The sequence below is a fragment of the Oryzias latipes genome, chromosome 21 (assembly GCF_002234675.1).
Source record: "Oryzias latipes chromosome 21, ASM223467v1".
In the NCBI taxonomy this organism is placed as follows: domain Eukaryota; kingdom Metazoa; phylum Chordata; class Actinopteri; order Beloniformes; family Adrianichthyidae; genus Oryzias; species Oryzias latipes.
Window position 1 is genome coordinate 22,689,811 of NC_019879.2, and position 27,038 is coordinate 22,716,848.

At 39.8% G+C, this 27,038-nt stretch overlaps 1 protein-coding gene across 1 annotated transcript; it reads left to right on the forward strand.

Annotated features, from left to right (window-relative positions):
• Nucleotides 1–149: 149 nt before the first annotated feature.
• On the forward strand, nt 150–25,615 carry agps (alkylglycerone phosphate synthase). Its single transcript, XM_023950668.1, has 20 exons — nt 150–374; nt 2,358–2,447; nt 3,211–3,301; nt 3,396–3,516; nt 3,626–3,700; nt 4,622–4,693; nt 5,431–5,510; nt 7,166–7,246; nt 8,497–8,622; nt 8,870–8,978; nt 13,829–13,956; nt 14,978–15,029; nt 16,338–16,414; nt 16,501–16,613; nt 17,967–18,036; nt 18,660–18,721; nt 19,440–19,529; nt 20,383–20,482; nt 20,611–20,668; nt 24,142–25,615. Exons 1-20 carry the CDS (start codon nt 190–192, stop codon nt 24,261–24,263), a joined length of 1,902 nt encoding a protein of 633 aa, XP_023806436.1. The 5' UTR covers nt 150–189; the 3' UTR covers nt 24,264–25,615.
• Nucleotides 25,616–27,038: the final 1,423 nt, after the last annotated feature.

Here is a 27,038-nt window from a genome sequence, read left to right on the forward strand (position 1 = left end):
TAGTCCAAGTTCTATTGTATCGTTACAAAGTTAAAGCTACACCGCTTTTCTGAGACCGTATTGAAAGTTTGTCAACCGTTTAGAACACTTTGCGATTCGAAGTTAATATTTCCTACAGTTAAGAACGCATCATTGAGTTGACCTCTGACAGGCTCCCATGGATCTTCCTTTCACAAACACGGAAGCAGCATGGCGTCCAACAGCTGTGGCGGCGGTTCCGACAGGCAAATGGCTGCACAGCACAGACTTAGTGTAATTGCCGGGCATCTACAGAGACCAAGTGGCAGTAACACCGCCGTCTTAGCCGTGGACTGCAAAGGCCAGGGGAGCAAGCCATTTGTCTCCAGCGAGAAGAGGACGGTACCCAGGAGGAGGTACAAGGCTGTGATGGAGCGGTGGAACAGGGTTCATCCTCTGCCGCTTTTGCTTCTTATTCTGACAAACCATTGCATATAATACAGTAAACAAGTCGCGTTTGTGTTCAGCATCGTAGAAAAGTACCGCATTGTTCACTTTGGAACATTTTAAACGTTAAAGCAGTGAAAGTGGATAGCATGTTAGCTAACTGTCCCCGGCTACAAAGTAGCCATTCATTTCCTAAGAGTGGGTGCGGTTTGGAGGTTGGTGTGGTCGACTTTCAGAAAGTTAGTTCTCTGTGAAGCTTTGAGTCTAAAGCTGAGTTTGCCTGCTGAGATTTTTTCAGTATTGACGAGGATCTCAACACAGTGGCTACTGGTTTTTTTTGGGATGCACTGAGAACTCTTTTCTCAAAGTAATTTAACAGGAAATGGACGTTTTCGTCGTAGTTTATGATTAATAACTTTATGTATTTGAACTTAAGTAGAACATGTAAAAGGTCTAAACTAATTTAATACTGTTATAGTTTTTGATATTTGGAAAAAGTACAAGTACAAATCAGTTAAATGTACCCTGTGAGCTGATTGGTCAGAATAAGTGGCGTGACTTTCAACCTATTACAAGCTAGCTCTATTCATTCCCAAGTCATCACAATGTGGTGACAACATCTACTGTCTGACAGTTTAACCATCAACTGGTACAACAAGCACCACCCTTTTGTAATCATCCGTGTGGCAGTGCCATCCATCCTTGAATGGAAAATATTTTTATTCAAATTAGATTTTGATTTAACCCTCACTTTTTTTTGAATACTATGATTCAAATGAACTGTTAAAGTGGCTAAGACGGCAACAAGTGAATATTCCAGTAATTCCACTTTTGTTTAGTTTCATTTACAGTTTTGATTTCAGTTCCGGATCTGCTTTCTATTTAGATACCATGATATGCAGGTTTTATAGTTTCAGTATTTGCAATTACGTTTTCTTTTTTATTGTTCTTGTCAAAATATGCTTGATTTAGTCCTGGAAGAATTGCAGCTTTCACATTTTTGACTTTCACATTTGTATTAAATTCAGGTGGAAGATGACGAATTTTGCTGCTTAAAAATATGCATTCTCAAGTATTCTTTTGTGTGACTAAAACACAACTTTAATTTCAAACTGTTTTTTAGGACTCAAAAAAGCAGTACAGCAGCATGTTGCAACAGATTTAGGCTGCAAGGATTTAATGTCTTGGAATGCTGTGTCTATACCAATTTGTCTGAACAGATACTACTAGTTTATTCAAACTTGGGTTTTAAAAGTTTCTCACAAGTTTATTATATGGTAAAGATGGTTTTTGTATCTCGTAATGTCTTCCTTTTTTCTGTAGGAGATTGCTAAGCTCCATTGGCTTAGATTTCTCTAAATCCCATCAACTTGATTTATATGTTTCAGAGTGATTAATCACTCATTTAGTTCACTACAGAGACCTGCTGTTCTCTGTTTAGAGCAGGTATTTTCCAAAGTAAAACTTGTAATGGATTAACAGATGTAATTTGGTTTTCTTGGGGGTTTAGATCATGCTCAAATATTGTTGCTCACCACACAAATCTGAACCTAATAATGATAGAAAAGTGGCATTGATAAATTGAATGTATAACTGCGTAGGAAATTCTTTAAGCCTTGTGCAGCAATTCTCAAACATGTGTCTTGATTTAAATTTCAGCCAGCCCTGCCTTATAAATATGGAAATAATATCAGCGCCCTAATGAACTTTGAAGAATGATAAATTTAGTTGTATTTATATTTGCCTGTCAGTTTATTTCTGTGGTTTATTCCTTCTTTGTCCTCCTGTTATTACTTGGAAGGAATTGACAAAGCCACTTTAACTTCACATTATTAAAAAATATTGGAAGTAGCCTTCGCTTCTGTATTTGTAACCTTTTCTTCTATTGTTCTCCGCCAATCTAAGATTACAAATTCTTGTTCCAACCTGCTCCATTATTTCTTTTTCTGTAGGCAAGAGATAATGAAGTGGAATGGCTGGGGTTACAGTGACTCAAAATTTGTCTACAATAAGAAAGGTCAAGCTGAATTTACTGGCAAAAGGTAATGTCACTCGTTAAAACTATTCATTTTTTCATTTTCAAAGACTCTAATTCCTGTCTTACTCACTGTTTAGCTTCTCCAGTTTCTTTATTTGCTGGCATCTGAAAGTGGAGTTATGCATTGATGTTTTTCACAGTCCACAGCATTTAAAATAACTTTTCATCCTTCTCCAGCCTACGCTCACAACAATGTGCTGCTTCTGCCACCTAGTGTTCGGCATTTAAACTGTTCATTGTCATCTGTGACGGGGTCGCTGGCTTTTTCCAAGCCGGCCCAAACTCCTGCTCATTAACATGACCTGTTTTTCCTTCCATTCAGGAATAACTCACTTGGTGAAAAGACAATACTTAGCTGCAGCAAAGAAAAAAAATGGTCATTGGTTTCAAATAGCACAAACAATGAGGCTTCTTACACCTTATCTTTGTGTCACATGGCAGGAGCAGCTGAACATTTGTGCATCTTTTGTAATGTGGACTAAAAACCGGACAGATTTTCAACAACAGGAATCGACAAAGCATGTGTCAGGATGTACTTTGAGGAATGAACTAAACAGGAAGTTACATCACTAATGGCTTCCTTTTGTTCAAATGCTGGCAAGCAACAGTTTCCCCACCTCAACTAAAACCTACCTGCTTTTTACAGAAACTGTTTTCTCTCTTATAGATCTGCCTTTTCAAATAAGACAGCAAAGTTGAAAATTAAGATCTTTTTACTTTTTTTATCTGTCACCTTGTTGACCTTTTTCCCCCTCTATTGAATCCAGGTACAAACTTAGTGGTATGATTATCCCCGGTCTTAAAGATTGGATGGAAAACACATTTGGGGCCACTCTGCAGCACAAAGCTGCTGCAACAGTGAGTACAGTCCATGTCTTTCAATTGTGTCACGTATAAGAAGCCCCTTGCCACAATAAAACCAATCAGCAAAGTTTATGTCTGTGTGTTTCAGCCTGCACTGAACAGCAGTGCAGTACCACCTCCCACTTTAAATGAGGCCTTTGTGGAGGAACTCAAATCCACAGGTGTTCCCTTTTCTGCCGACGCAGAGGACAGAGTGTTTCGTGCTCATGGTAAGGAAGCAAACGGAGGCTGGTGTTTTGTAGTTTTATTTTAAAGCACAAGTTTGTGTTGAAAGATGGAAAGCATTTGTGATTAGCACTTTTCTTTTTTTCTCTCCAGGTCACTGTTTGCATGAGATCTTTGCTTTGAGAGAGGGGAAAATCGGCCGTGTTCCAGACATGGTGGTATGGCCAAGTGAGTTCTCTCCAGCCCAGAATCTCTCCCCTCCCTGAGCCCGTCTGTCTTTCTACTTCAACGCTGTTTAATTCACCCTCCTTCTGGTTTAGATGATTTAAAGGGTTAATCTCTGCCGACGCAGGGATATTAATATGTATGAGAGGAAGCTTAATAAGAAGCGTCAGAGGGAGGAGGGTTGACACCCAACACTCCTCAGTGTGGACCTGCGTGCTACACCTATGAGTTATGATTGTGAGATTGCTTTTCCCTTGTTATGACTTGGGCTATTTTATCATACAAATGAGTGTTGACTGCTGGTTGAAAGCTGATTAGCAACCTTCTAATTAGGCAGCAAATCATCAAGAAAGTCTAAGCACATCTTTTTTTTCCCATGTAAGCACCATTTTAAGGTTGCGACCCTGCAAATACATGTATTTGCCAAATGTCCATTGGAAATGTTAAAGTGTAAGTAGCATTGATTTGATTTTATGACGCTGAAGGATTTTTACTCTGCAGCCAGAAGTCCAAATGTGTGTGTTTCATTTGATTTGAAGAATCGCTGCTTTTTAAAGTACTGGAGGCATGTGAAACCTATCAGTGTGGGTGGATGTTGCTGCTTCACCTCTCCAGTGTGCATGGATTTCTGCTCTGTCATTGGTTAAAAGGCATCTGTATTGATGCCCCACCCAAGAGAGTGAAGCTTCAGTCAATCAGACTCTGCCTTGCAAAAGGCTGCAGGGAGAATCAGCAGCTCCCAAACCGCTCTGCTGCTCCCCCTGCTGTAATGGCAAAGACAGTATTCAGTGAATGTTTGTTTTTTAATTCCCCTTGAGTTTCTTAGTATTTTCCACAGTAAGAAAACATAGTTGCATATCATTTGATAATAAAAAAGAACAAAATGGATTTACCTCTCATTAACAACCTTCTTTTTCTCTTCAGACTGTCACAGTGATGTTGTGAAAATTGTGGAGCTGGCGTGCAAACACAATGTTTGCTTAATACCATATGGAGGTAAGCATGAAGCTTCAAAGCTTTTGTCCCAGTTTAATGAGTTCAAATAATTTGCACGAAGAGACAACAGTCATGTCAAACGTTAAAAACGTTCTTGCAGGATTTTATAATTAACAGAAGAGCTTAATAAACACAACATCATTCATAATTTTAAATCATCTAACAAGATGTTAAAGTTAAAAACCTCCCTTCTCCCTATTATGTACAGAGATCCATAAAAAAATATCACAGTTTAAAGAGATCTTTTTAGAAGTCCTCCTAAATGTAACACCTTTGGTAAAACTGAATGTAATTTACCAGCTATATTGCAATAAAAGTTTTTTTTTTTACATAGCCTTTTCATCTTGGTATTCTTGAGTAATTTTGACAACGCTTTGAATATTTTTTTGAGCAAATGCTCCTAAATTAATAAAGCCACAAAATGTAGCTGAAAAGATATGAATTAATTCTTGATTTTTTAAAATTTATATTTTTCTTTCGTTTTTCCGTATTGGCAGATTTGAACTCTTGAAGAGAAAAAAAAGGCATAAACTTCACACTTTACTTTTTATCATTTATTTATTTCTTCTACACATTTTAGTCCTAAACATGCAAAAATGGCAGCTGTTCAAAGCATTCACTTGGCACTTTGATAAACGTATCTTCTGTAATTAATTTCGACCTTGTTTTTTTTAATTATCATAATTTAACTGTCTAAATTCTCAGATCAGTAATCTGATTTTATTTTTTTCTTGCAGGAGGGACCAGTGTGTCTAGTGCTCTTGAGTGCCCCCCAGAGGAGACTCGTTCCATTATCTCCTTGGATACCTCCCAGATGGTGTGTGAACTCGAAGGGTTTTCAATCACAGTACATCTGTGATTATAGCTTGACGAAGCCATTTTATTGGACTTCAGTGTCTATATTCCAGCATGGAATCATGGGAAATTGATTTATTGATCAGAGGATGTAAGAGATTTGTGTAACTTAATTTAGAGCGGGAGGTCATGTCCTTTTGGTTGTCAGCATTGGCCTGTTTTTCTTTGGCCCTTTTACATCACACATCAGAACAGCTGACAAATCGTTTAGCAAACCGGTACTTTGCAGAGTTGAGTTTTTGGTAAACACTTCTTAGATATGCAACTATTTTTTTTTACCCAGTACTGCCTATATCTTGTTCCATAGAAAGAAACTGACGTGTAAAAATACATGAAACACATCGATGAACACGGTCAGATGTGTTTCAATAAAATGCCGGCTTACCGAGTTTGTCACTTAAAGCCTTCCTTTAATAAAGGTGAGGTTTTTTATAAATGTATTTGATATAAAGTTTAGCCTCAAATACAAAAGGGGTTTATACAAATATATACCTTATGAATAAAAAATTTTATAACCCCCTATTGTAGCAGTAAAATCTGTCCAACACAAGAGACCGTTAGCTCTTACCTGTTTGCTTAGCTACCGGGCAAGACAAGTTTAATAAAAAACATGTTAGTAAGTCGTGAATGAAAAAAGCTTTTAATTATTTGACTGCTCAAGCTGCAGACCACTTCTATATAGTTCACTTTCAGTTTTTCAGTGATGATAAGCACTGAAATAATTCTTTTTAACTGATCAAATTCAAATTTGACAGTCTCTGAATGTGTGACTGCATAATCACTTCTCGCATCTGATTGTCTCCAAACACTTAGCACTGAGTTTTTATTTTTGAATGTACCTTAAGGTTTCCTGTCTTTTTATGTTCGGTTAAACGGACCTTTTGTTTCGTTCAAATTACTCTTTATGTGCACAAATAGTCGTACGTGCTGCATAAAACCTAATTCAATGTTGCCTTACAGAAGTTCAGCTAAAAAAATGTTCACACTCGAGACACATTTTGAAGCTTGTAAAAAAAAAAGTGGCTGTCATTTGAATACTAAAGTGTTGCTTCAGCAATTTATTTGACCAGAATGTCAAGCAGGCCAGCATCACTATGATAGTGTTTCACTAGGTGGAATATAAACTGGTCACCAGTGCCCTGCAGTCCTTTGATCCAAAAGAGGTGATATACTGGCTATCATTGGTGCTGCCAGTCACCAGGTTTGGTGACACAGACATCAGTGTTGGGTTTTCTGTCGGGGTCGGAGGTGAGATGGTCCCTACGAAAAGACTTGAAAGCAGCAATGCGAGAGGACCATAAAGTTTATTACCACTGGAGAATAATTGATGGCACTTATGACACGACCTCCTGAGGATATGGGTGAACCGTGTGCTCAGTGAACTAAACCAGAAGCAAACATTTGGAGTTAAATGTTAACCTGAAGGAAGCTGACTGTAGGCCTTTTTTCCTGTAGTGGCCCTGCATACAATTAACCTTTCAAAGTTTTGTGAGAAAATATAAAAAAGTTGTGCGGGAGAGGCAGTTTTATCCTTCAAATCAAACAAACGGTATCATGTTTCTTTAAGACATAAAGCATTTATGTTTGGCTTCTGCAGACATGTTGTTTGTGTTGTAGAACCGCATTCTCTGGATTGACGAGAAAAACCTGACTGCCCACATAGAGGCTGGAATCATCGGTCAAGATCTGGAGAACTTGGTAAGCAAGCACAACCATAAACTCGAGCAGTCTAATCATTCCTCCACGTCTTTTCCCACTTTTCACCTTGGTACTCTTTGTTCGGTGGATCTCAGAGGCTTTGGGAAGGAGGTTGAGATGGGGGAGAGGAGATGGTGGCTATGAGCAGATGGCACCATCAAGCTAATTCAGAAAAATGGAGAGGGAGCGGGTGTTTGATGTTGAGGAATGCGTGAGCTGCATGTAAAGCAGACTCCACCTCTGCATTCAGACTGGGCCCAGTTGACAGAGCAGATGGGTCGACATTATAAACTGATTTACAGAGGAGAATGTGCTGAAACTAACTTTTGTGCTCTTTTAAGCAGTGTTATGCTGTCATACTTAAAAGGCTTTTATTATTATAACAACCCTTCAGAATTAGGGATTTAGAATAATCGATGTTCTCCTAAACCTTAAACTCCTAAACTAATAAGTATGTATGTAAGTATGTAAAAGTCTCTCTACACCTTGTTATAAAGGCTCTGTTTCACATAAAGCCACATAGACTATCCTGTTCAATGAATTAGATTTCTATAGGAGAGCATGCAACAATAAAACCAGCTTAAATCATTAAAATTGAATAAAGAAATGAGCTTTTAGTGTAGGATAAAAGTTGTTTGTGCCATTTTTTCCTATCTTGGCTATCTCAGTACAGTCTTGTTTACCGCAGGGAATGCGTTCCATAAATAACGCGGTGAAATCCGTGAAGTAGGGTTACAGATGTTTTAAGGCTGTAAAACCCCTCCTGACACAATTCAGCCACTTTTCTCAGACAGACATGAACATTTTCAAACTTTTCTCTCATTTTGAACTCTCAAAATTCAAACCTCTCTGGAAAAATAAGTCCAGTATGAATAATATAGAATGAAAACAAAGATCTGATTGCAATGAAGATTTATGTAGATTTAATGAGCTGCATGTATCGCGCACGGGAGAAATGGATTGATCCAGCCAATGAGAACGCAGTGTGCTGTTAAAACAAAAGCAATATTGCACTGAAAAAAATCCACATAACAGCGAGGCCGCAAAAGATGAACTGTGATATAGTGAGGGAATACTGTATATCTATAGCCATAAGATGCAGGATGGGATTTTTATCGCCTTCATTCCCTCCATCATTTATTTTTATTTTTTTGTATTTGCTATATATTTAACTTATTTACTTTAATGTTTGTTTATTTCCTAACTTTTTCTCCCCTAACAAACACATGCTGTCTTCCCTTTCATCCCAGCTTAATGAGAGCGGCTACTGTACAGGACATGAGCCAGACTCCATGGAGTTCAGCTCCCTGGGTGGCTGGGTAGCAACAAGGGCATCAGGGATGAAGAAGAACATCTATGGCAACATCGAGGACCTGGTGAGTTAATTCGCTCCGTTCTACCGTACTGTGTTTGATCCACTCACCCAATTAAAGCGAACAAGTTACTACACAGCAATTAGAGAGAATATCATCAGCAGTTTTCTAGACCCTTTCAGACTGCTAATTAATACGTGCATCAATATTGCCATCATACACCATTTTTGTAATCAATCTTTTGAGACTAATTTGGTCTGAAAAGATTTAGTATCATTACTTGTTGCTTTGCTGCGCTCTGTCTAAATAGGTAATCCGCATTAAGATGGTGACTCCACAAGGTGTGATTGAAAAGAGCTGTCAGGGGCCGCGCATGTCCACGGGGCCAGACATCCACCATTTCATCATGGGCTCAGAAGGTTAGCTCCCTCTCACTCATGTGATTTCAATACTCAATGGCATGTGTCCGCACTCACAGTCGTGTACACTTTGTGTTGATTCCCGCTCAGGTCTGTAAGGTCATTCAGATAAAACAGTAACATCAGGACAGTTCTCAGGCTGCGTACTCCTTACTTATTAACTAGCTTTGGTAGAAAAGGGATCGGGAGGAGTGTTGGAAATTAACCGATGCACGTCTGCTCCACTCTGTCTGCAGTGCCCTGTCCTTGTAGCTGCTAGCGCAGATGCTGCCATATGCTTGTTTTCCCTTAAACACTGATGGAGTTGAACTTTTGGCATTGCTGTGTTAAACAGCTGGGGATGCAAACCCTATTGGCAAGCAAAGCTTAATAATCTGCTCCCTGACTGATCTGGAACAGCAGCAAACATTTCAATTTGTGCTCAATGAAAGCGATTCAATTAAAGGAAGAGACCAAACTTTTTATTCATATTTCTTTAATGATTGCATGAAGGCTAATCAGGTTTACGTTAAGCAGTCACACATGACGCACTTTATATTGACACTTTGCATAAACTTAATTGTTAATTTACTAAAATTTTGTTTCTTTAGTAATAATGCTAAATGGATTAATAAGCATTTAGCTGGTAATCTGAAGAAAATGTGCTAATTTGACAGGATTGCCAAAGATGGTTTTCTTGTCTTCTCATAATTGAAAAATGCTTTAGCGTTTGTTCATAAAAAATATTCCATTGCTTACACAACCTTTTGTAACAGTTTAAACGTACACAATAATGAGTTTCATTTCTCCATTACCACATTGCTGTGTGAAGAGCATTTCTTAACATCTTAGCTGGAATAAGTTCATATTTAAGGACATATTATTTTAATGAGTATGCCTAGCTTTTTCTTTTAATTAAGACTATATATTTTTAACAACAAACATTGGAAGATTAACCGGTACATGTTTTTTCTAAAGATTTTGATCAGCTTTTTCAGAATTTATTTCTCCAGGAATCACTACAAACCTTTACTCAAACTATAAAACGAATCTCCCAAGCCTTATGGTAATTTCCATATGAAATAAATCCTAATTAAGACAATCAAGACAATGGTTATGTTGCCACAAGAGAGTGGCAGTGTGATCACATTGTCAGCCCATATGACCATATTATTAAGAATATACCCATAAAAAGAACGATTCCTGTTGCTGCAGCTTGTAAACATGTCTTTTTAATATAACTTTATTCAGTAAATGACTTTATTCAGAGTATGATACATTTTACATTTTTAAAAATATAAGTAGATGTATTGAAAACCAGGGTAAGTAGATTTAAACATCTTTTTTAAACCTACTTCTGCAAATTTACATTGTTTTGAACACATTTATGCACCAAAAGGTTTTGTTAAATCCAAGTGACATCTTTAAAAAGTTTAATACCAAATATTATTCATTCAGCTAGCATTTCTTTTATGTATAAAGTCCCCCCCCCAACTGGTTTGTAATTCAGGTTATTGAATAAGAGATGATTCTGCTGCTGAGATCAGTGTGCAAAGCAGAACTAGGACACACATGCATGTCTTTCCTGGTCTGCTGGGAGAGCTGTGCAGCTCAAAGGTCACACAACCACATGTTCTCATTATAATTGTCTGCCTACACAACACAAAAAATCTCCATCCTGCAGCCTGACAGTCGACCACATCAGCTACAGGAAAGAGTTGCTTTAAAAAACCTCAACTATGCTCTGCATTTTAAGTGAAAAACATCCATTTTGTGCAAAACTGCTGTGGAGCCCTCAAGCTTCTTATTCTCCGACTCCATTTGTCTCTCTGACCTTAAAGAAGGGTGACTGCAACAAGCTTCTAGCAGCGTAAAGAACGATTGACGCGAATATTCGCAGCTAACTAAAAATATGTATTCAGTGCAAGCTTTGTTTATTTAATGGTTACGATTAAAACGCTTAGTGAGCCTCCCATACAGATTCCACTGCTGCAGATAACGGTGGCCTAAGCCCTGACTGGTTGCATTTAGTGCATTTTCCTGCTTACTTCCCCACCCCCACTTCATTCTAGAAAAATCTGGCTCCTCCCAATCTCTCTTCCTCAGTCACATCCATTAATTATGCATATGCCTTTCACCAGCGAGGCTGGTGGCACTGCTAAATCCCGTCACAGCCGGATCTCATAGATAAAGGCAGGTTACTGCTGGCCTGCAGTAACCTGCCTTTCCTCAATGAAACGAATAAATAAACTCATTTTCCTGTAGGCCACTAGAGAGCAGCGTGCGTCGTGTGCCGTTTGTTAGATGTCCCTATAAAAGTCCAAAGTGAGCAGATTAAGTCTTTATAGTAGGCATAAATCTATAAATGGCAACTTTAAAATAACATGTTTGTGATGAAGTGTATGAATTTGTTTACAATTAATAATTTGAATTTTTACTTTTGCTTAGTATAGCTTTTGAATGCTAAAAGATCCCTTCATATATATACTGTGTATATATATCTATCTATATATATATATATAGATATTTATAAAAAAGCCCCTCTCACCCTTCCGTGGGTGGTTACTCACACAAGCTCTACCAGAGGCCTGGGAGCTTGAGGGTCCTGTGCAGTATCTTAGCTGTTCCTAGCACTGCGCTTTTCTGGACTGAGAGGTCTGACATCATTCCAGGTATCTGTTGTAGCCACTCCTCCAGCTTGGGGGTTACTGCCCCGAGTGCTCCAATTACCACAGGCACCACTGTCACTTTCCAGGCTTTCTCATGTTCCTTCTTCCTGATGTTTCCGTCACTTGGCACTGCCACATCCACCACAACAGCTTTCCTCTGTTCTTTATCCACCACTATAATGTCTGGTTGGTTCGCCATTACCAACCTATCAGTCTGGATCTGGAAGTCCCACAGGATCTTTCCCCTCTCATTCTCTACCACCTTCGGGGGTGTTTTCCCATTTTGACCTTGGGGTTTCCAGTCCATATTCTGCACACATGTTCCTGTATATTATTCCAGCCACTTGATTGTGGCGCTCCATGTATGCTTTCCGTGCCAGCATCTTACACCATGCAGTTATGTATTGGATTGTTTCAGGGGCCTCTTTGCATAGCCTACACCTTGGGTCTTGTCTGGTGTGGTAGATCTGAGCCTCTATTGTTCTGGTACTCAGGGCTTGATCCTGAGCTGCCAGGATGAGCGCTTCAGTGCTGTCCTGTAGGCCAGCCCTTTCTAGCCATTGGTAGGACTTCGTGATATCAGCCACTTCAGTTATGGTCCGGTGGTACATCCCATGCAGGGGTTTGTCCTCCCATGAGGATCTGTCCTCCAGCACTGTATCCTCTGCTCTCCATTGCCTGAGACATTCACTGAGCACACTGTCAGTTGGGGCCTTGAGCTTGATGTACTCATGCATCTTGGATGTTTCATCCTGGATAGTGGCTTCTACGCTCCCTAGTCCTCGGCAAAAATTTTGCTTTTTGTGCTTTACATGATCTTGTAGCCTTTTTCACATGACAAAGGACAAATAGAAAATTAGAATTAAAACAGCATTTCTGACTGTTTCTTTATTTTAAATTGTGAAACAGGAGCAGACGAAATAAATCCAGTTTGAAAAAGTTTGTAGTTGTTAGGAAGAAACTACAATCGGCAGACCACAAGCTCCCTGCTTCGCTCGATTCTGATGCATCCACTTGCAGACAATTAGATCCATGTACGTCTTTGTTTTCCGTGTCTGGGCTGCCATCTGGCTCAGAACTGTATGGCTGGATAGCTCCGATATTGTTCGACATTTTATTTTTTTGTAATATTAAGGTCGGGGCATAAGGGGCTGTAAGATAGCAGGAGAGAGTGTAAACAAAGGGACCATGGGTAGTCTGGGAAGGCTTATTCTGCATCAATGGTTACGCCCACAACTCTGGGGCAAATTTGTAATAAACTATTGCAGCTTTACAGAAACTGTCTTAAAAATGACGCAGGCTTTTTAATTTGTCTAAAAAGGGTATAATCATAATTAACAGACCACTGAGAACACTTTCACAGTAGATCAGATCAGAGAGGAGCTTTGAATGTTGAGTGAATCTAGTAAACTGAGCTTTACACCATCTAGCCCGTCCATCTGTGGGCGTTTATATTCTCATCCTCCGCGTAATGTTTAAAACAGTTTTGGCCTGTGGTGCATGTGTGAAAAGTAAATCCCCAACAAATGAGTCACATTGCTCGCTCTGCCAAGAACCTAAAAAAGAAAAAAAAAAGCTTTCTTCATAAGAAGTGTCCAAGCAATGCCGTCATTCATCTGCTAGTAATATGGCATATACATAAAGCCAACAGTGTGAAATGCTTACGGTAACAGCCGTAAACATTCTCCCTATGGTTGCTCTTAGTCTCAGCTTGTTTTCATTTGTTGCTGTGTTTTCAGGGATAAACATTTGCGGCTCACATGTTTTGCTTTGAAGATTGATCAAGGATCTGCATTAAAGCAACGTCATTGTGTTGCTTTAGTTTACTGTGAGCTTTGAAAGATGCCAGCATGCTTTCTCTGAGTCTTTTAGGCGCTTGTGGTTGACAGCTTTCAGGGTCACCGTGTCAGCCTGGAGTTTCCTTGTACCTGTGCTTGAGTTGCTGCTGTTGGCCTCGGATCCTTTCATAGTGCCTTGTTTTATTTCCTCTTGCTATTACACTGATGAATCTCAGCTGTCTTGCCATGTTGTAGGGAACCTGAACTGCTGGGAAATGTGAGTCAAAGGTCAACCATTTGACCTCAGGATATGTACCAGAGCCCTGTAAAATGTTCCAACAGGCTCAGGGCATGTAAACTGTTTGAAGAGGCATTGTTTTTTGTTTCCTTTTTTCTTTTACTCCTACTCCCTTTCTGTCCACAGGAACCCTGGGTGTGATTACTGAAGTAACTATGAAGATTCGTCCTGTGCCAGAGTATCAGAAATACGGGTCGGTGGTGTTTCCTAACTTTGAGCAGGGAGTTGCGTGTCTTCGAGAGGTTGCCAGACAGGTATGATATTTCAAATCCTCCTGTCAATGGAGAGAACAGAACATTCTTGAAAAACTGACAGAGAACATACGTTTTGTTTTTTTGTACTGTACACATTTCTGCTGACAAGGATATAAAACCTGTCACAGCTGTTTGACGAGTCTTTTCAATTTTGATGCTCCAAAAACTCTTAAGTCTTTAATTAGTACTTAGATTTTTCCACTGGTTCAGGATGGATTAGTTACTTGTTATGTGTTTTTAAACCAAGCCCAAAGTTGTTTTGTCGGAAACTCCACAGCCCAATAATTTAACAACGTTGTAAAACGTTTTGGATCATATTTACCGGTAATTATAAAAAATGTTTAAAAAAGTTTTGAGACCATAGGGCGCTAAAAATTATTTAAAGACCCATTCTGATCATCTTTTGATCTATTGTAAGTGTTCCCAGTGGTCTTTTCATTATGATTGACGTTTTTAGCCAAACCAAAAAACTCTTTTTAGACATAGTTTCTGTAGCGCGGCAAGAGTTTCTTAGAAATTGACCTCTGGATTGTGGACGTGACTGTTGGCAAGGGGCAACCCTGCTCCCCCTCTCATAACCCGTGACTGAGAGTTCTATATTTACATGCTCTCCCTTTAGCTTACAGCCCCTCAAACCCCAAACCTAACTCTGCAGTGCAACAAAAATGGCGAGCAGTGTCAGAGCTGTTTAGCCGTACAGTTTTAAGCCAGATGTCAGCTAGTTAGAGAACAAAAACGTACACAGATCTAGTAACGAAAACGTTACGTTTCACAATGATTTAAATAAAGAAATACTCTATAATGCAATTTTAAGCTTAATTTTCTTTAAATGTGTCCTCTAACAGCAGAAAAACGGTACAAGAACATGTTAAAAACACATCAGAATGGGTGTTTAGATACTTCTAAATTCATTTCACTTCTTTTTTTTTTTATTACTTTACTTCTTTTTTTTTTGGAACATGCAACGTTGTTTTCTATGAGTAAAGTTTATTTTAATTACTTTTTTTTTTTAATTTCCCAGAGATGTGCCCCGGCGTCGATAAGGCTCATGGATAATGAACAGTTTAAGTTTGGTAAGTTTCCTATGATTTTGTAACCACTCCTTCTAAAATCAATGTCTTAAAGTGAAGAGAGCTCTATTTTTAGGAAGCATAAAGCCGCTCCCTGTCCCAAGCGTCGGCATAAACATAGTCTTTTGTCAGATGTGTGGCACGTGGTTGGCTTGTAAGAAACAGAGAAATGAAGCTTGTGTTCATTTATTTTGTTTTTTCCTCTCTCATCTTTTCAAATTTAACAGCAACCAACAATCTGCTGCTCCCCTGCACTAAACTGTAACACTGATTCCTATGTATTATTTATGTGTGCTGCATTTACATGTGCAAAGATGAAAAGTGCAGACACATTGAAAAATAACACTGTAGAAAATTAAGTGCTTGTTAGGTTTTACTTTTATGGCGTTGTTTTTGAGGTCTAGTGGAATGCATCTTGCATTGCCAGGGATGCCTGTAAAGTTCCTAGATCCCCGGGGATCTCATTATCTCCCCTACATTTCCACGTTTCATAGAGTAGGCATTTCTTAACATTAAGTAAGAAAGAGAAAGTGACCATTGTGATGTTTTTATTCTTTATTTGTATAACCTTCTTCATCCAAACCTGAATTATTTAGGGTTTATTCTTTCTTTTGAATTTATTGTCGAGTAAATAAATATGTTTATGTTTTAATTATCCTGCATAATTTAGGGCTTTGCATATTTTAAACCAAAATATATCACAATCATACTTGTAAATAAAATAATTTGCCTTACCGTGTTCTGGTAAAAAAGGAAAACTGAGAGGGATGAGTTAAAAATAAGATTATGGTGAGGGTTGGCTTCATTTAGCCTCTATGAATTTTCAGCATTTAATCAATTATTGCATGATGGCTGTGAGAGACCTTAAGACCTGCAATCAAATTTTGCAATGGAAACAAATAGGACACTAAGGGATGAAGAGACATGAGCATGGGGGGAAATAAATGAACTGTTAAGTCTCAACGACATCACCCGTGACTTCCCCGCTGTGATTGATAACCATCCCACTGCCCCCAGCCCCTCATTTTCACATGTCCACAGGCGCTTTTGTGCGTCCGATCAAGAATAAATCAAAAAAGTGAGGGTGAGGAAGACTGATTTCACCGCGTCAACCTTACTTCTCTTCGGAAACTCTCTGATTTATAGAGGCTGTCGATGGCAGTTTCTGGCCACTTGTAATTTTGCTCTAAAGTTGCCATTTATATTTCCATCTTCCGTTTGATTCCCAGACTGCGCTTTACCAAGCATTTGAGGGCCATTACCACCACTTCTTCCTCAGTCCTGACAACTTTAACTTGATGTTTTCCACAGGTCATGCCCTGAAACCTCAGGTTTCCTCCATTTTCACTTCCTTTCTAGATGGATTGAAAAAATTTTACATCACCAAGGTAACAGATAAAACACATTTTTCAGACATTTTTTTGCCCCAGTTAATTTAAAAAATACATGATTTTTTTTTTTTTTTTTTTTGCAGTTTAAAGGGTTTGACCCTAACCGCTTGTGTGTGGCCACCCTGCTGTTTGAAGGAAACCGTGAGAAGGTCCTGCAGCACGAGAAGCAGGTTTATGACATTGCTGCAAAGTTTGGGTGAGAATCTTTTGGATTGTGCAAAGCTTCATGTAAGGAGGTTTGTTTCTAACTGAAGTGACTCAAATAAGAACTATAAGGAATTCACTTTTAAAGGAAGCACTGCTACTGTTTTTCTTTTCTGAAACCTTTTAAAATTTTTAGTCGGAATGAATTATTCTGTCTTTTATTGTGCTTATGTTTTACAGTTACCTTTTAATTTGTCATCACAGGGACATTTAATATCAGGACGAGCGGCGGGTCCTTATTAGTTTCTGATTTAAACACATTTTTCTTTTTACTTTAATTACTGAATTGTTTCAGGCCTAATTTGGTTTCAACTTGTTTGGCATATCCTTTTTTTTAGACCACGAGAACCTGTTGTGCCTGTGAAAAAAATTCCAGAGTGATTAAAAAAAACAAGACTTGAAGGCATTTTTTTAACTTTTACTCAACCTTTTCTTAGATTGGTGTTAAAGTTAGGAATAGCTACCAGTTTGTTGGGCTTTCCTGTTGTTCTCCTTTTCCTCTCTATCTTATAATTTGGGAAAGTTTTCACAAAAAATATTCAAAAGCAACTCCATCAGCATGTATGTGTCTTTGTTATTAATGCACTAAAGCAGAAAACATGAATATTTGAGGGATGATGCTAATTTAATTTAATCTTTGCTTTAATTCTCACCCAAAAAGTTTATTTTAACACAAGTTGAGCTTTAATGTCATGGCAAATGATGGCAACAAAATTGTACTGTCAGCAATATTTTTGAAAGCTAAAAAAAAAAGTATATTAAATATATATTTTTATATATATAGAAAATCTAGACATTTTATTTTCATGTATTGTATATCAGTGTAAACTGTTTTTATTTTTAAAGACCAAAACTTTTAAAATAAAATCTCTCAAAAAATTACTTTTTAGCTCAAAGCCCAGATATGCTTAACAGCTTTAGTCTGTAAAAGAGTTGAATGCAAAAGAAGCGTGTCAGTTACTTGCAGCATCTTTTGCGTCTCTGCTTTGCTTCTTGAAAACACAATCACTCAAAAGCTCAAGTGTCAGTGATGGATTAGTTTGGTAGGGTTTGATGAGGAATGTTTTCTCCTGGTGTTGGGAAACATTAAGAAGGGTGGAAAATCAATATAGTGATTTTCTAATGAGCTCGGCCTGATTAGTTTGGATGGTGAATGAATATGTGATTACCCGCCGCAGGTGATAGATGTGTGGCTGACCTGTGGCGATGCTTGGAACACAGCAGCATTGATCCGTACATTGTGGGACTGACAGGCTCCTCGACAGCTGTTTTAAAGAGGAGCGGTCCGAGAATCAAAGCTGGAAGAAAGGAGATGTTAAATATTAACCCTGCTGTGTGTTTCCAGGGGCCTGGCAGCTGGAGAGGACAATGGGCAGAGGGGCTACATGTTGACCTTCGTCATTGCTTATCTCCGGGTGGGTCACTCCTCTGGCTTTTGCTTTCCCTGAGCTGACAGACAGGTGGGGCAGGCAGGGGCATTGGAGGCTGACAGCAGATAGGATAGTGAGCAATGACGAAAGATTACAGAATATGACCTCAGGAGGTCTTTGATTGGATCTGGGCACAGGCGTTGGAAGGAGAGCACATGAGCTGCCGACAGACCAACAACAGAGAGTTGACTTCGGTCAGTTCAGTTACAGAGCTCTTTAGGAGTCTCAGTAACAAATTACCAAAAAGGGGGTACACCTTTTGTTGTCATGAATGGAAGCTTTGTGGTCTATTGTAATCCAAGATATACCAAAACTAGATTCATTGTAATTAAATAAAACGTTTAGAAAAAGTAAGACTTAGTAAATGTGCTAATAAATTTACTTTTTTCCTCATGTTTTTTGAATAAAAGACAGTTAGGAATAGGTTTTGAATTCTTCTTTTTTTTCTACTGTACCATAAACGTATTCAACATATCTGCTAAAAATGACGGATGGATAATATCATTTGTTTTTTGTTAGTCATTTTAATAATTTCTGATAATACATCTGAATGTGAAAAAGATCTAAACATCGCAGCTTTCTGATTTAATGGGCTTTTATCCATGCAGGACTTGGGAATGGACTACTTTGTGATCGGAGAGTCCTTTGAAACCTCGGTGCCTTGGGACAGGTAAGTGCACTGAAATGAGCTCAGGCTTTTTCCTGTTAAATTTTAATGCGGCATTCTTTACCCACCACCCACTTTCCTGCCTTGAGAGTCCTCCGCCTGGCCCCCCCCCTCCTTTTTTTTCTTTTTTACATTTTTTTATTTCTACCCTGCGTCTGCTTTCTCCCTCCGTTAAACGACGCTGCTGATGGAAGCTTTACAGCGTTGCTGACACACACACGTATATCAGAGGACACAGGGCCATTGCAGAGCGCTCTGCGTGAGGACCGTGTGATGTTTGAGTCGCAAACGCAGCCCACATTCATTTCGTGCGATCCACACTGTCGACATGTTTTTATTATCACAACAAACAGGAGCATGTGCAGCTCCCTGTTGTGTAACATGCCTGACGGGGGAGACCAAAAGATCAGGCACCGAGGCGAGCATATGTGCCTGGCTCATTACCCATCCTCCTTCCCATCCTCCACACGCTACACACGGCTGCACATGCTTACGACTGGCGGCTATTTCCACACCAGTGGGAATCTCTTGCACAGTGGTTGTCACGTTTGTCCGTCTGTCGCCTCCTCCTGCTTTTATCCTGAATTTTAATAATTTTGTACCTCAGTTTAATTGATTCTTACAATGTGTTTCCCTCACAAGTGATGTGAAATTTTATTAGATTCTTGTTTTAACAGATTGATATATATATATTTTTAAATAATTGTTCATTTGTTTTCAGGGTGTTAGATATTTGCAGGAATGTGAAGGCACGCATCATTCATGAGTGTAAAGACAAAGGAGTTCAGTTTCCACCTTTATCCACTTGCAGGTAACAAAAAAACAAAAACAATTTTTATTGTGTTTGTTGAGTTGTCTGCATTTAGATCTGGTTTTTGGCACAAAAATAAGATGTAGTTATTGTGCAGCCTGACTTCTCCTTTAAATTTAGTGTGTTGATTAGTCAATGCATTGGTATGACTCTTATTTTTTGCTCGTTTTGTAACATTTTTTTGGTGTTTATTGAAATAAGATCTTCCAAACACGAAATTTGTTTCTGCCCATCAACCAATAACACTTTCTGCAAATTGAAATGATTAAAACAAGATTTTCCTATCAAAATTCTCAGTAGTTTTTTTGTTCAAAGAGATGTACTTTCTTCATTTAAAATTTGAATTGAGTTGGCCCTCCAGACAGACGGATGGACAGCGAGACAGACAGACGGTGAAGCGGTTGAGGTGCACCAGGCCGCCGCTCACAGATTGCGGACAGATTACACCTCGGCCTGATTATGCTGCAGCCATTCATTTCCCGGCTGTGCGCTGTCACATGATTGATTTGTCCATTTAACCTCTAGAACAGTCAGAGTGCCAGGTGATGGGCCATGTCAAATGAACAAGGGCTCTGCACCGCGCTGCTCCACAGGGAACGAGGCCACAGAGGCGACACGCAAACTGGAGGAGATGCTTTTGTTGAAATCCCATGAATTTACCTAAGATAATTTAAAGAATTCTCTGTTTTAAAGTCTGATCAGATTTCCCTATTAAACATAGTTTCCTCTTGTTGGTTATCAGAAAAGTCAAAACTTCCTAAATGAACCCCTCAAAGAAATGGCTCCTCTTTGAGTGCTGTCAAGTTTCTCTTCGAGAGCCTTTGTTGCTTGTTTAAACAAGTCTTGTTTGCAGGGTGACTCAGACGTACGACGCCGGAGCCTGTGTCTACTTTTACTTCGCCTTCAACTACAGGGGACTCAGCGATCCGGTTCACGTGTATGAACAAGTGGAGGTATCTTCAGCTTTCCTTTTATTGGTTTTATCCAATCTTTTTGTTCTCTCAATGTCCTACAAAACTTCTGCCAGCAAATACTCTCATTAAATGAGGAGTACTTTAAAGTTTTCTTTTTGTTTTCCCAGCATGCAGCTAGAGAGGAGATCCTTGCCAACGGGGGGAGCTTGTCACATCACCACGGAGGTACCAAAAGCTGTGAATTTTAGGAGTTGTTGCACACTAACAAAGCTGTTTGTGTTTCACAAAAGCAAAAACTAAACGGATCAGCACATCTGCATCTCCTCTGAGATGTAGACCTCATCTTGCTGGAGCTTCACTCCCCAAAAAGCCCTGAATCTGTTTGAACTTGGCCCTTTTGTTCAGTTCAGTAGTGACCAAATGAACAAATGAAACCTGAGCCAGGGAGGGCCGTGAAACAACACTTTTGGCCCCCATCAGGGCTAACCGAAACGCCCGCCCTTATCTATATTGCCATCCGCCTCGCTGTTTTCATACATCACTTCAGGCTATTCATCACATGTGTCAAGAACAGTATGCACTGAATCAGCTGCGATATTAAATCACAATTTTTTTTCCTGGAGGCGGGGAAGGGTTCAAAATTAAAAGATTGCTAATAAAAAGGAGGCAGCGGGTTTGGGGTAAATGATGCTGCCGTTATCGCCGGCTGTATGCTGACCTCCAAACGGTGGCCCGGCCACCCCGAGCAGCGCGGGGAGAGGAGGGGATATTGATGCAGCTCCAGTGTGTGAGGCCCACTCTGTAATTGTGATTAATAACAGCGGGGCTTGCTATCTGGGAGCAGACAGGCCGGTTTGTCTGCCCACAATCAGTGCTTGACAAATGGAGCTTGTTTTGTTGGGTTTTGGGTATCAAACAAAACAGATGTAGTGAGGGATGGAGAGGTAGGAGGGCACCAGAGAAAATATACATTTTTATGGCCCTGTATTTACAGCAGGCCAGGGTTGTGCTGTGTGGGAGTGAAAAGGCTCTCTGACCCTTTTCTCTGTGGGACTCTCCTCTGCCGCCTCCGTTTATGAACTGACCCCCCCCCCCCAAATAAAAACCTTAAACATTTTAGATTTACAGGTTTGTTCAAAGAGCCAGATTACCCCACTCTTGAACTAGGTCACTATTGTTGTAGGGATGAGTAGTTGTTAAATATCAATCACAAGCAGCGTCCTCCATCTATCAACCCCACACTGGAGCCGAAGCTCCTGTCGTATCACGGGGACACAGGGCCGTCACCTGTCACGTCCTGACCCCCATTTGTCACAGAGGCTGGAGAGCAGCATGTGGAGGAGTCGAGGCTCCGCTCAGCCCCTCTGCCTTCTCTGCTGCACGGGGGCGCCCACGTCCACACGGGTCAGTGCACTCAGGAGACGCAGAGGGCGACCTGATTTAGTGAAGTTCCCTTCCGGCTTTGAACTTCCCCAAGCTTTTCCACACAAGATAAATATCACTCGGCTGAAGCAAGCGCTGGTCTTGGAATGAGTACCTGCACTGCCTTGCATGTCTCAGTTGAGCAGACCAGACCTGCAGAGATTGATTGCAACTGCAAACAAAAAAAAAGAGAGAATATGACAAGATAGATGTGTAAATTATCACAGTGATGGGGGCAATGATGCAGTCCCAGCACCTTCTGTTTTCTCTCCTTATACTGAGAAGAGGGAGGGATGGAGGTGGGACAGGGAGGAAGGAGTGAGGAGGAAGAGGTGGCAGCAGAGAGCAGAGGACCTCCTTAGTTATTGGGCAGCAGCTGATTGGTCGCTGCGTCACCATCTGGGTGTTTTTGTGTCCCTGGTGACCGCAGTGTCTGCCCAGTTTTTGTCGGGAGATGGGTCTCGCTGTCCTTATGGCAGATCCCCCCCCCCTGTCTGGGGCTCCTGGCTGAGCTCTGAAAACTTGGCGCTGTAACGCATCAAGGTGGCCCTTTCCCTGATCGTTCTCCGTCATTAAAGGGGCTCTCTGGTGTTGATGCCAAAAGAATAAAGTGGGACAGGAAAAGAAAGTTCTCTGGTCATCTGACCTCCTGTTTTCAGCTGCTTGTATCCAATCAGAAGCGATTACGCTGCTGGTTTGAAGTGTTTACTCACTGAGCAGCACCTGTAAACACTTTTTTTCTTCCCAAGAAAAAAACTTTTTTACGTTGCATGACAGAATCTAAAGTCAAAGTCAACTCAAACATTTACTATTTTATTAATAAGAGCTAATCATGTCAATTTGTGAAGGATTGCATCCAAATTTTAAAATCTTTTTACCAGTTTTTAAAAACCTGAACTGCAGGAAAAAGAATTTAAAATGTAGCTTGACAACACCTTGTTTTTGATTAACTACTTAAAATTAGTCAGAAGTTGAATTTTATTGATGTTTTTAAAATTAATTTTTAAAGTTTGTACCCCACCTGAGCACAACTCCCCAGTGTTAATAATTTTACAAGCAAAAGTTGGCAGACTTTTTGGAGTATAAGTTGCCCCCCTTTTTTTTTTTTTTTTTTTTTTTATATAAACACATTGTTTGGTTGCGACTTACACTCGGGTGCGACTTATATATGATGTGAAGAAAAAATAAAAAATGGCCACAACTGCTAGACGGCACTGTAGGTGAGGGTCAGTATTTGCTGCTGCCGACATTGCAGAAGAAGTGCCGCTCAGTTCTACGGCGGGCTTAGCGAAATTGTTCCAAAGCGACACAGACGATAAAGAATTTAATGGATCAAGCTATTTGAAGTGATATAAAGACTTTAGTTGACTGTTAAATAACATTTTGACATCTTTATTATGGATTTTTGCTGCGACTTGGTCTTTGGAGCGAATTTATAGTTAAAGAAATTACTGTTATGTGCTTTGGATCTGAGATCATTAGGTAGACGTTCTTTCTTGCCAACAGTCTTGAATTGATTAGTGTTCATCCTGTTCAGCCACCTTTCTAAGGCAACGCGAATATAGAAATGGACAGCACCACCGTTTAAATAACCCATAATAATAGCTCAAGCACGCAGAGTAAAGGAAAATATGGAAGCATTTACATTTTTTTTTGTTTAACACGCCTGAGGTTTGTCCGCCTCTTTCACCAAAGTTCTGCGGCTCATGGCTCTGCTGTCGGGCACAGACGCTGTGGCAAATGTCTGGCCAGGCAGCTGGTGAGTTAACCAGCAGAAGAGGCTCTCCTCACGCACGCCAAAAACCACTCTGACGGAGGATTTCTCCCGATCTGCCAACTTTTGGTTGACCAGGCAGTTGTCAGGGCACAGAACAGCACTCAGGACATCTAAGCACACTCATGGTTCAAATGGAGGGCTGCACTCGTGTGCACAAGGAGACGGAGCAAAGAGCTCAGCGGCTCTGGAGGAGAAGATTTAGAGGGTAGCGGCGGATCCCAAGAGCGAGGACGGACCGCTGCAGCCGGCCCCTCCTCTGGGAACACACAGAGCCTAATGAGTTTGATAGTCTGCTGAGCTCCATAAATCATGCCATGCAAAACATTTCTCCTCTCTGAATAAAAGCATTTATCACCCTCTGTTTATTCACTCACTCTCACAAGATTGATTGGCTCCCAGTGGCCTGCAGAGCAATCAGCCGTGCCGATTCCTCTATTTCTCCCCCTCAGTCGTCTTCCTCTGCGTATTTATTTCTTTTTTTCTTCCTTCTGTCATTTAGTGGGGAAACTTCGGAAGGAGTGGATGAGAGAGACCGTCTCCAGCGTTGGCATGGGGATGCTCCAGTCCGTTAAGGACTACGTGGACCCAAATAACATCTTCGGCAGCAGAAACCTTCTCTAAGCGCTCTTGTTGCACCTCTTTTCTAAAAGCGTCGCGTGTGCATCTAAAGCAACGGTTACTAAGTGTGAATCTAAAATGGACTTCATCGTTGTTCCATCCAATATCCTTTGGTGCCATTAAAACATTCACCTTAACTTTTTTTTGCGAGTAATTTATATTGAATTTATTTTGCTGTTGCAATCAGCTTCCTTACCCATGATGCACCATGATGCATCCAAACCTACATTTACTTTTTAACTGCCTCCCATACATTCTTGCCAACATTGTAAAAATAGTTTGTTTTCCTCTCCTTTCGTGCCCACCCCCACACCATGTGAGTGTGTTTATCTGGCACTTCTTTAGCGGATAAATTCCTCATGAATGCGCTTTCTGAAGCTCCGTGCCTTTCAAAAGCTTTCGTCTGCCTTTCCTTCCAGTGCGCACTCGTGTGCGGCGAGTACAAGAAAAACAGTCTTGAAAGTTTTCCTCCCGTTTTGTCTGTTCATGCCTTCCTGCTGTACTGACCAGTTGCCATAAGAGACTTGTTTCTGGAGTGTTTGTGCGTGCCTCCGTCCTCCAAACCCTTCCACCCGCTGCCTGAAGTTTGATTGAGAAGAGAAGGTGCGTCATTCCGTTTTTGTATGCAGAGTGTCTACCTTCCACGGTTTGTAACAGAGACCCTGAAGTCAGGAGGGTTATTTAAAATGTTTTAGAAAAGATGTGTGTTCAGTTTAAGGCCTCTGGATTGCGGTGCTCACGATGTACCAAAGACAATTCATCGGATCATGCAAACATTCTGTAAATGTTTCATCCTGTAGTACTTGCACAGAAATCTGTAAACCTGCCTTCCACACTGTTCCATTTTTTTTCTAGCATATCTTCAAAACTCTCAAATGTAAATATTCCTGACTGTTACATGTGCTAAATCTTTCTGGTTAGCTCCCAATATCACGTTCTACTTGTTCCTGATGTTTTATTGTTCAATTGGAGTCCCCCCACCCACCCAAAAACAAGTCAAGAAAATCCTCAGGGCCTCCAAGAATCGAGTTGTTTAACGTTTGTAAAATGTAAAGGTTTTTTGAATGGGTTCTCAAATGTGATTCATTTTGATACAGGTGATGATAGTTTCTCCTTTACATCCTCATATTTTCTTCACTTCCTTCCAGGACTGTTTTATGTCCTTGAGGTCAAAAGTGTCCATCCAAACAGAAGGTCTTTTTCTGCTGTCTTGACAAACATGAGAGCTTTTGAATGTTCAGATTGAGCTTTTCTTTCCCCCCCAAAGTTTTCCACTTTTCTTAATGACATAGTAACATCTAAAACATTTTTGTCGATGCTGTTTGTGCAATAAATCTAATAAAAATATCACAGTTGTTGACTTTTTCCTTCACGTTTGGCGTAGAAAACAAGTGACCTACTGTGGCTTAAAATCAGGTTGTGCGATTAGATCAGAAGTTCTGACGGATTTTAATAATGTATACAAAATACGTATGAAAAAATTAACCTGTAATTCATACACAAATAAGTCATTAAAAAGTTTATTGGTTAATAAAATGTTTTGTTTAAAACCAAAAGACTCATTTACTCCATTTCCTTCTGGTTAATACGCACCAAAAGCTGCGTAGTCTCACTTTATTCAGAAAAATACACTTTATTTATTCTTGTGACCATTAAGCCATTCTTTTAGAAAATGCAGCTTTTAAATATGAACAATATTAGTATATTTATTTTTATATTTTGCTGTAGACAGCAGCACATGCCAGTTCCTTTCAAAATAAAATCCATCCTGAGTCAAATAAAATCATCCTGCTGCAGCAGATTTGCTCAAATTAAAAATGCAATAGTCGAACATGGCATTTTATATCATTTTGACTAAGGTCCATCGTCGTTCTTTTTATTTTTTTTTCTATTAGCATGTTTCTTCAAAACCATGGAGTGACAATGACAGGATAAACAGCCACACGTGGCACCGGAGCCTCAAGTTGCAGGTGCTCATTCAAGTGGATCTACCATGTATTTAGTTGAGGAGTGGCTTTGAATGCCCCATGCTCTTTTTACTCTTTCAGCTTAACTGTTTTAAAAACTACAGTTGAATGGGGAAAAGATACACAACATTCAGCTAAGGTTGTCCCCTAAGAGCCCCATGGATTATGCTTGTTTTGTTATGTTTTTATTCACAAAAATATATTTTTTAGGAGTATTGCACACATTAGTGTACATCTCATTTGTTCTGTGAGTTGTCTGGCACACTGCAGTTTGCTATGAGAATTCACAAATTTTCCCTTTTTAGGGTTAAGCTTTTCTAAGAAGGACAAAGCTGGGAAAATGGTCAAACATCTAGAAAAAAAACGACATATCTGACCTAAAGCTAACATAAATGCAGACTGCAACTTCATAAAGGTCATACTGTTACCTGCACAAATATTTTATAGTGTTGTATGAAGAGTTTTGTATTTTTGTTTCGTTTTGCAACAAAATGTTTCATGTCGTGCTGTTAGATTCTATATCCTGACCTTTAAAACTTTATTGATTAAAAAAAAGTTCTGGCTTTTCCATGCATTCACAATAGTGAGAAATTTCTCTCATGTAATCCATCCAGTTTGTTTCTGCAGTTGGAGAATTTCTTCATACCTTCAGACATTCCTGGGAAGTCAGAACCAAAGAGCAGGTTTCTGTTTGCACTGCATCTCCATGCACCACAGAGAGCTCAAGGCAATCCTGCACAGCAGAATGCAACAGAGTCTGGCATTTGCTTTTACACAGTCTCATTTGGGAGTCGTGTTCGCCCACACAGCC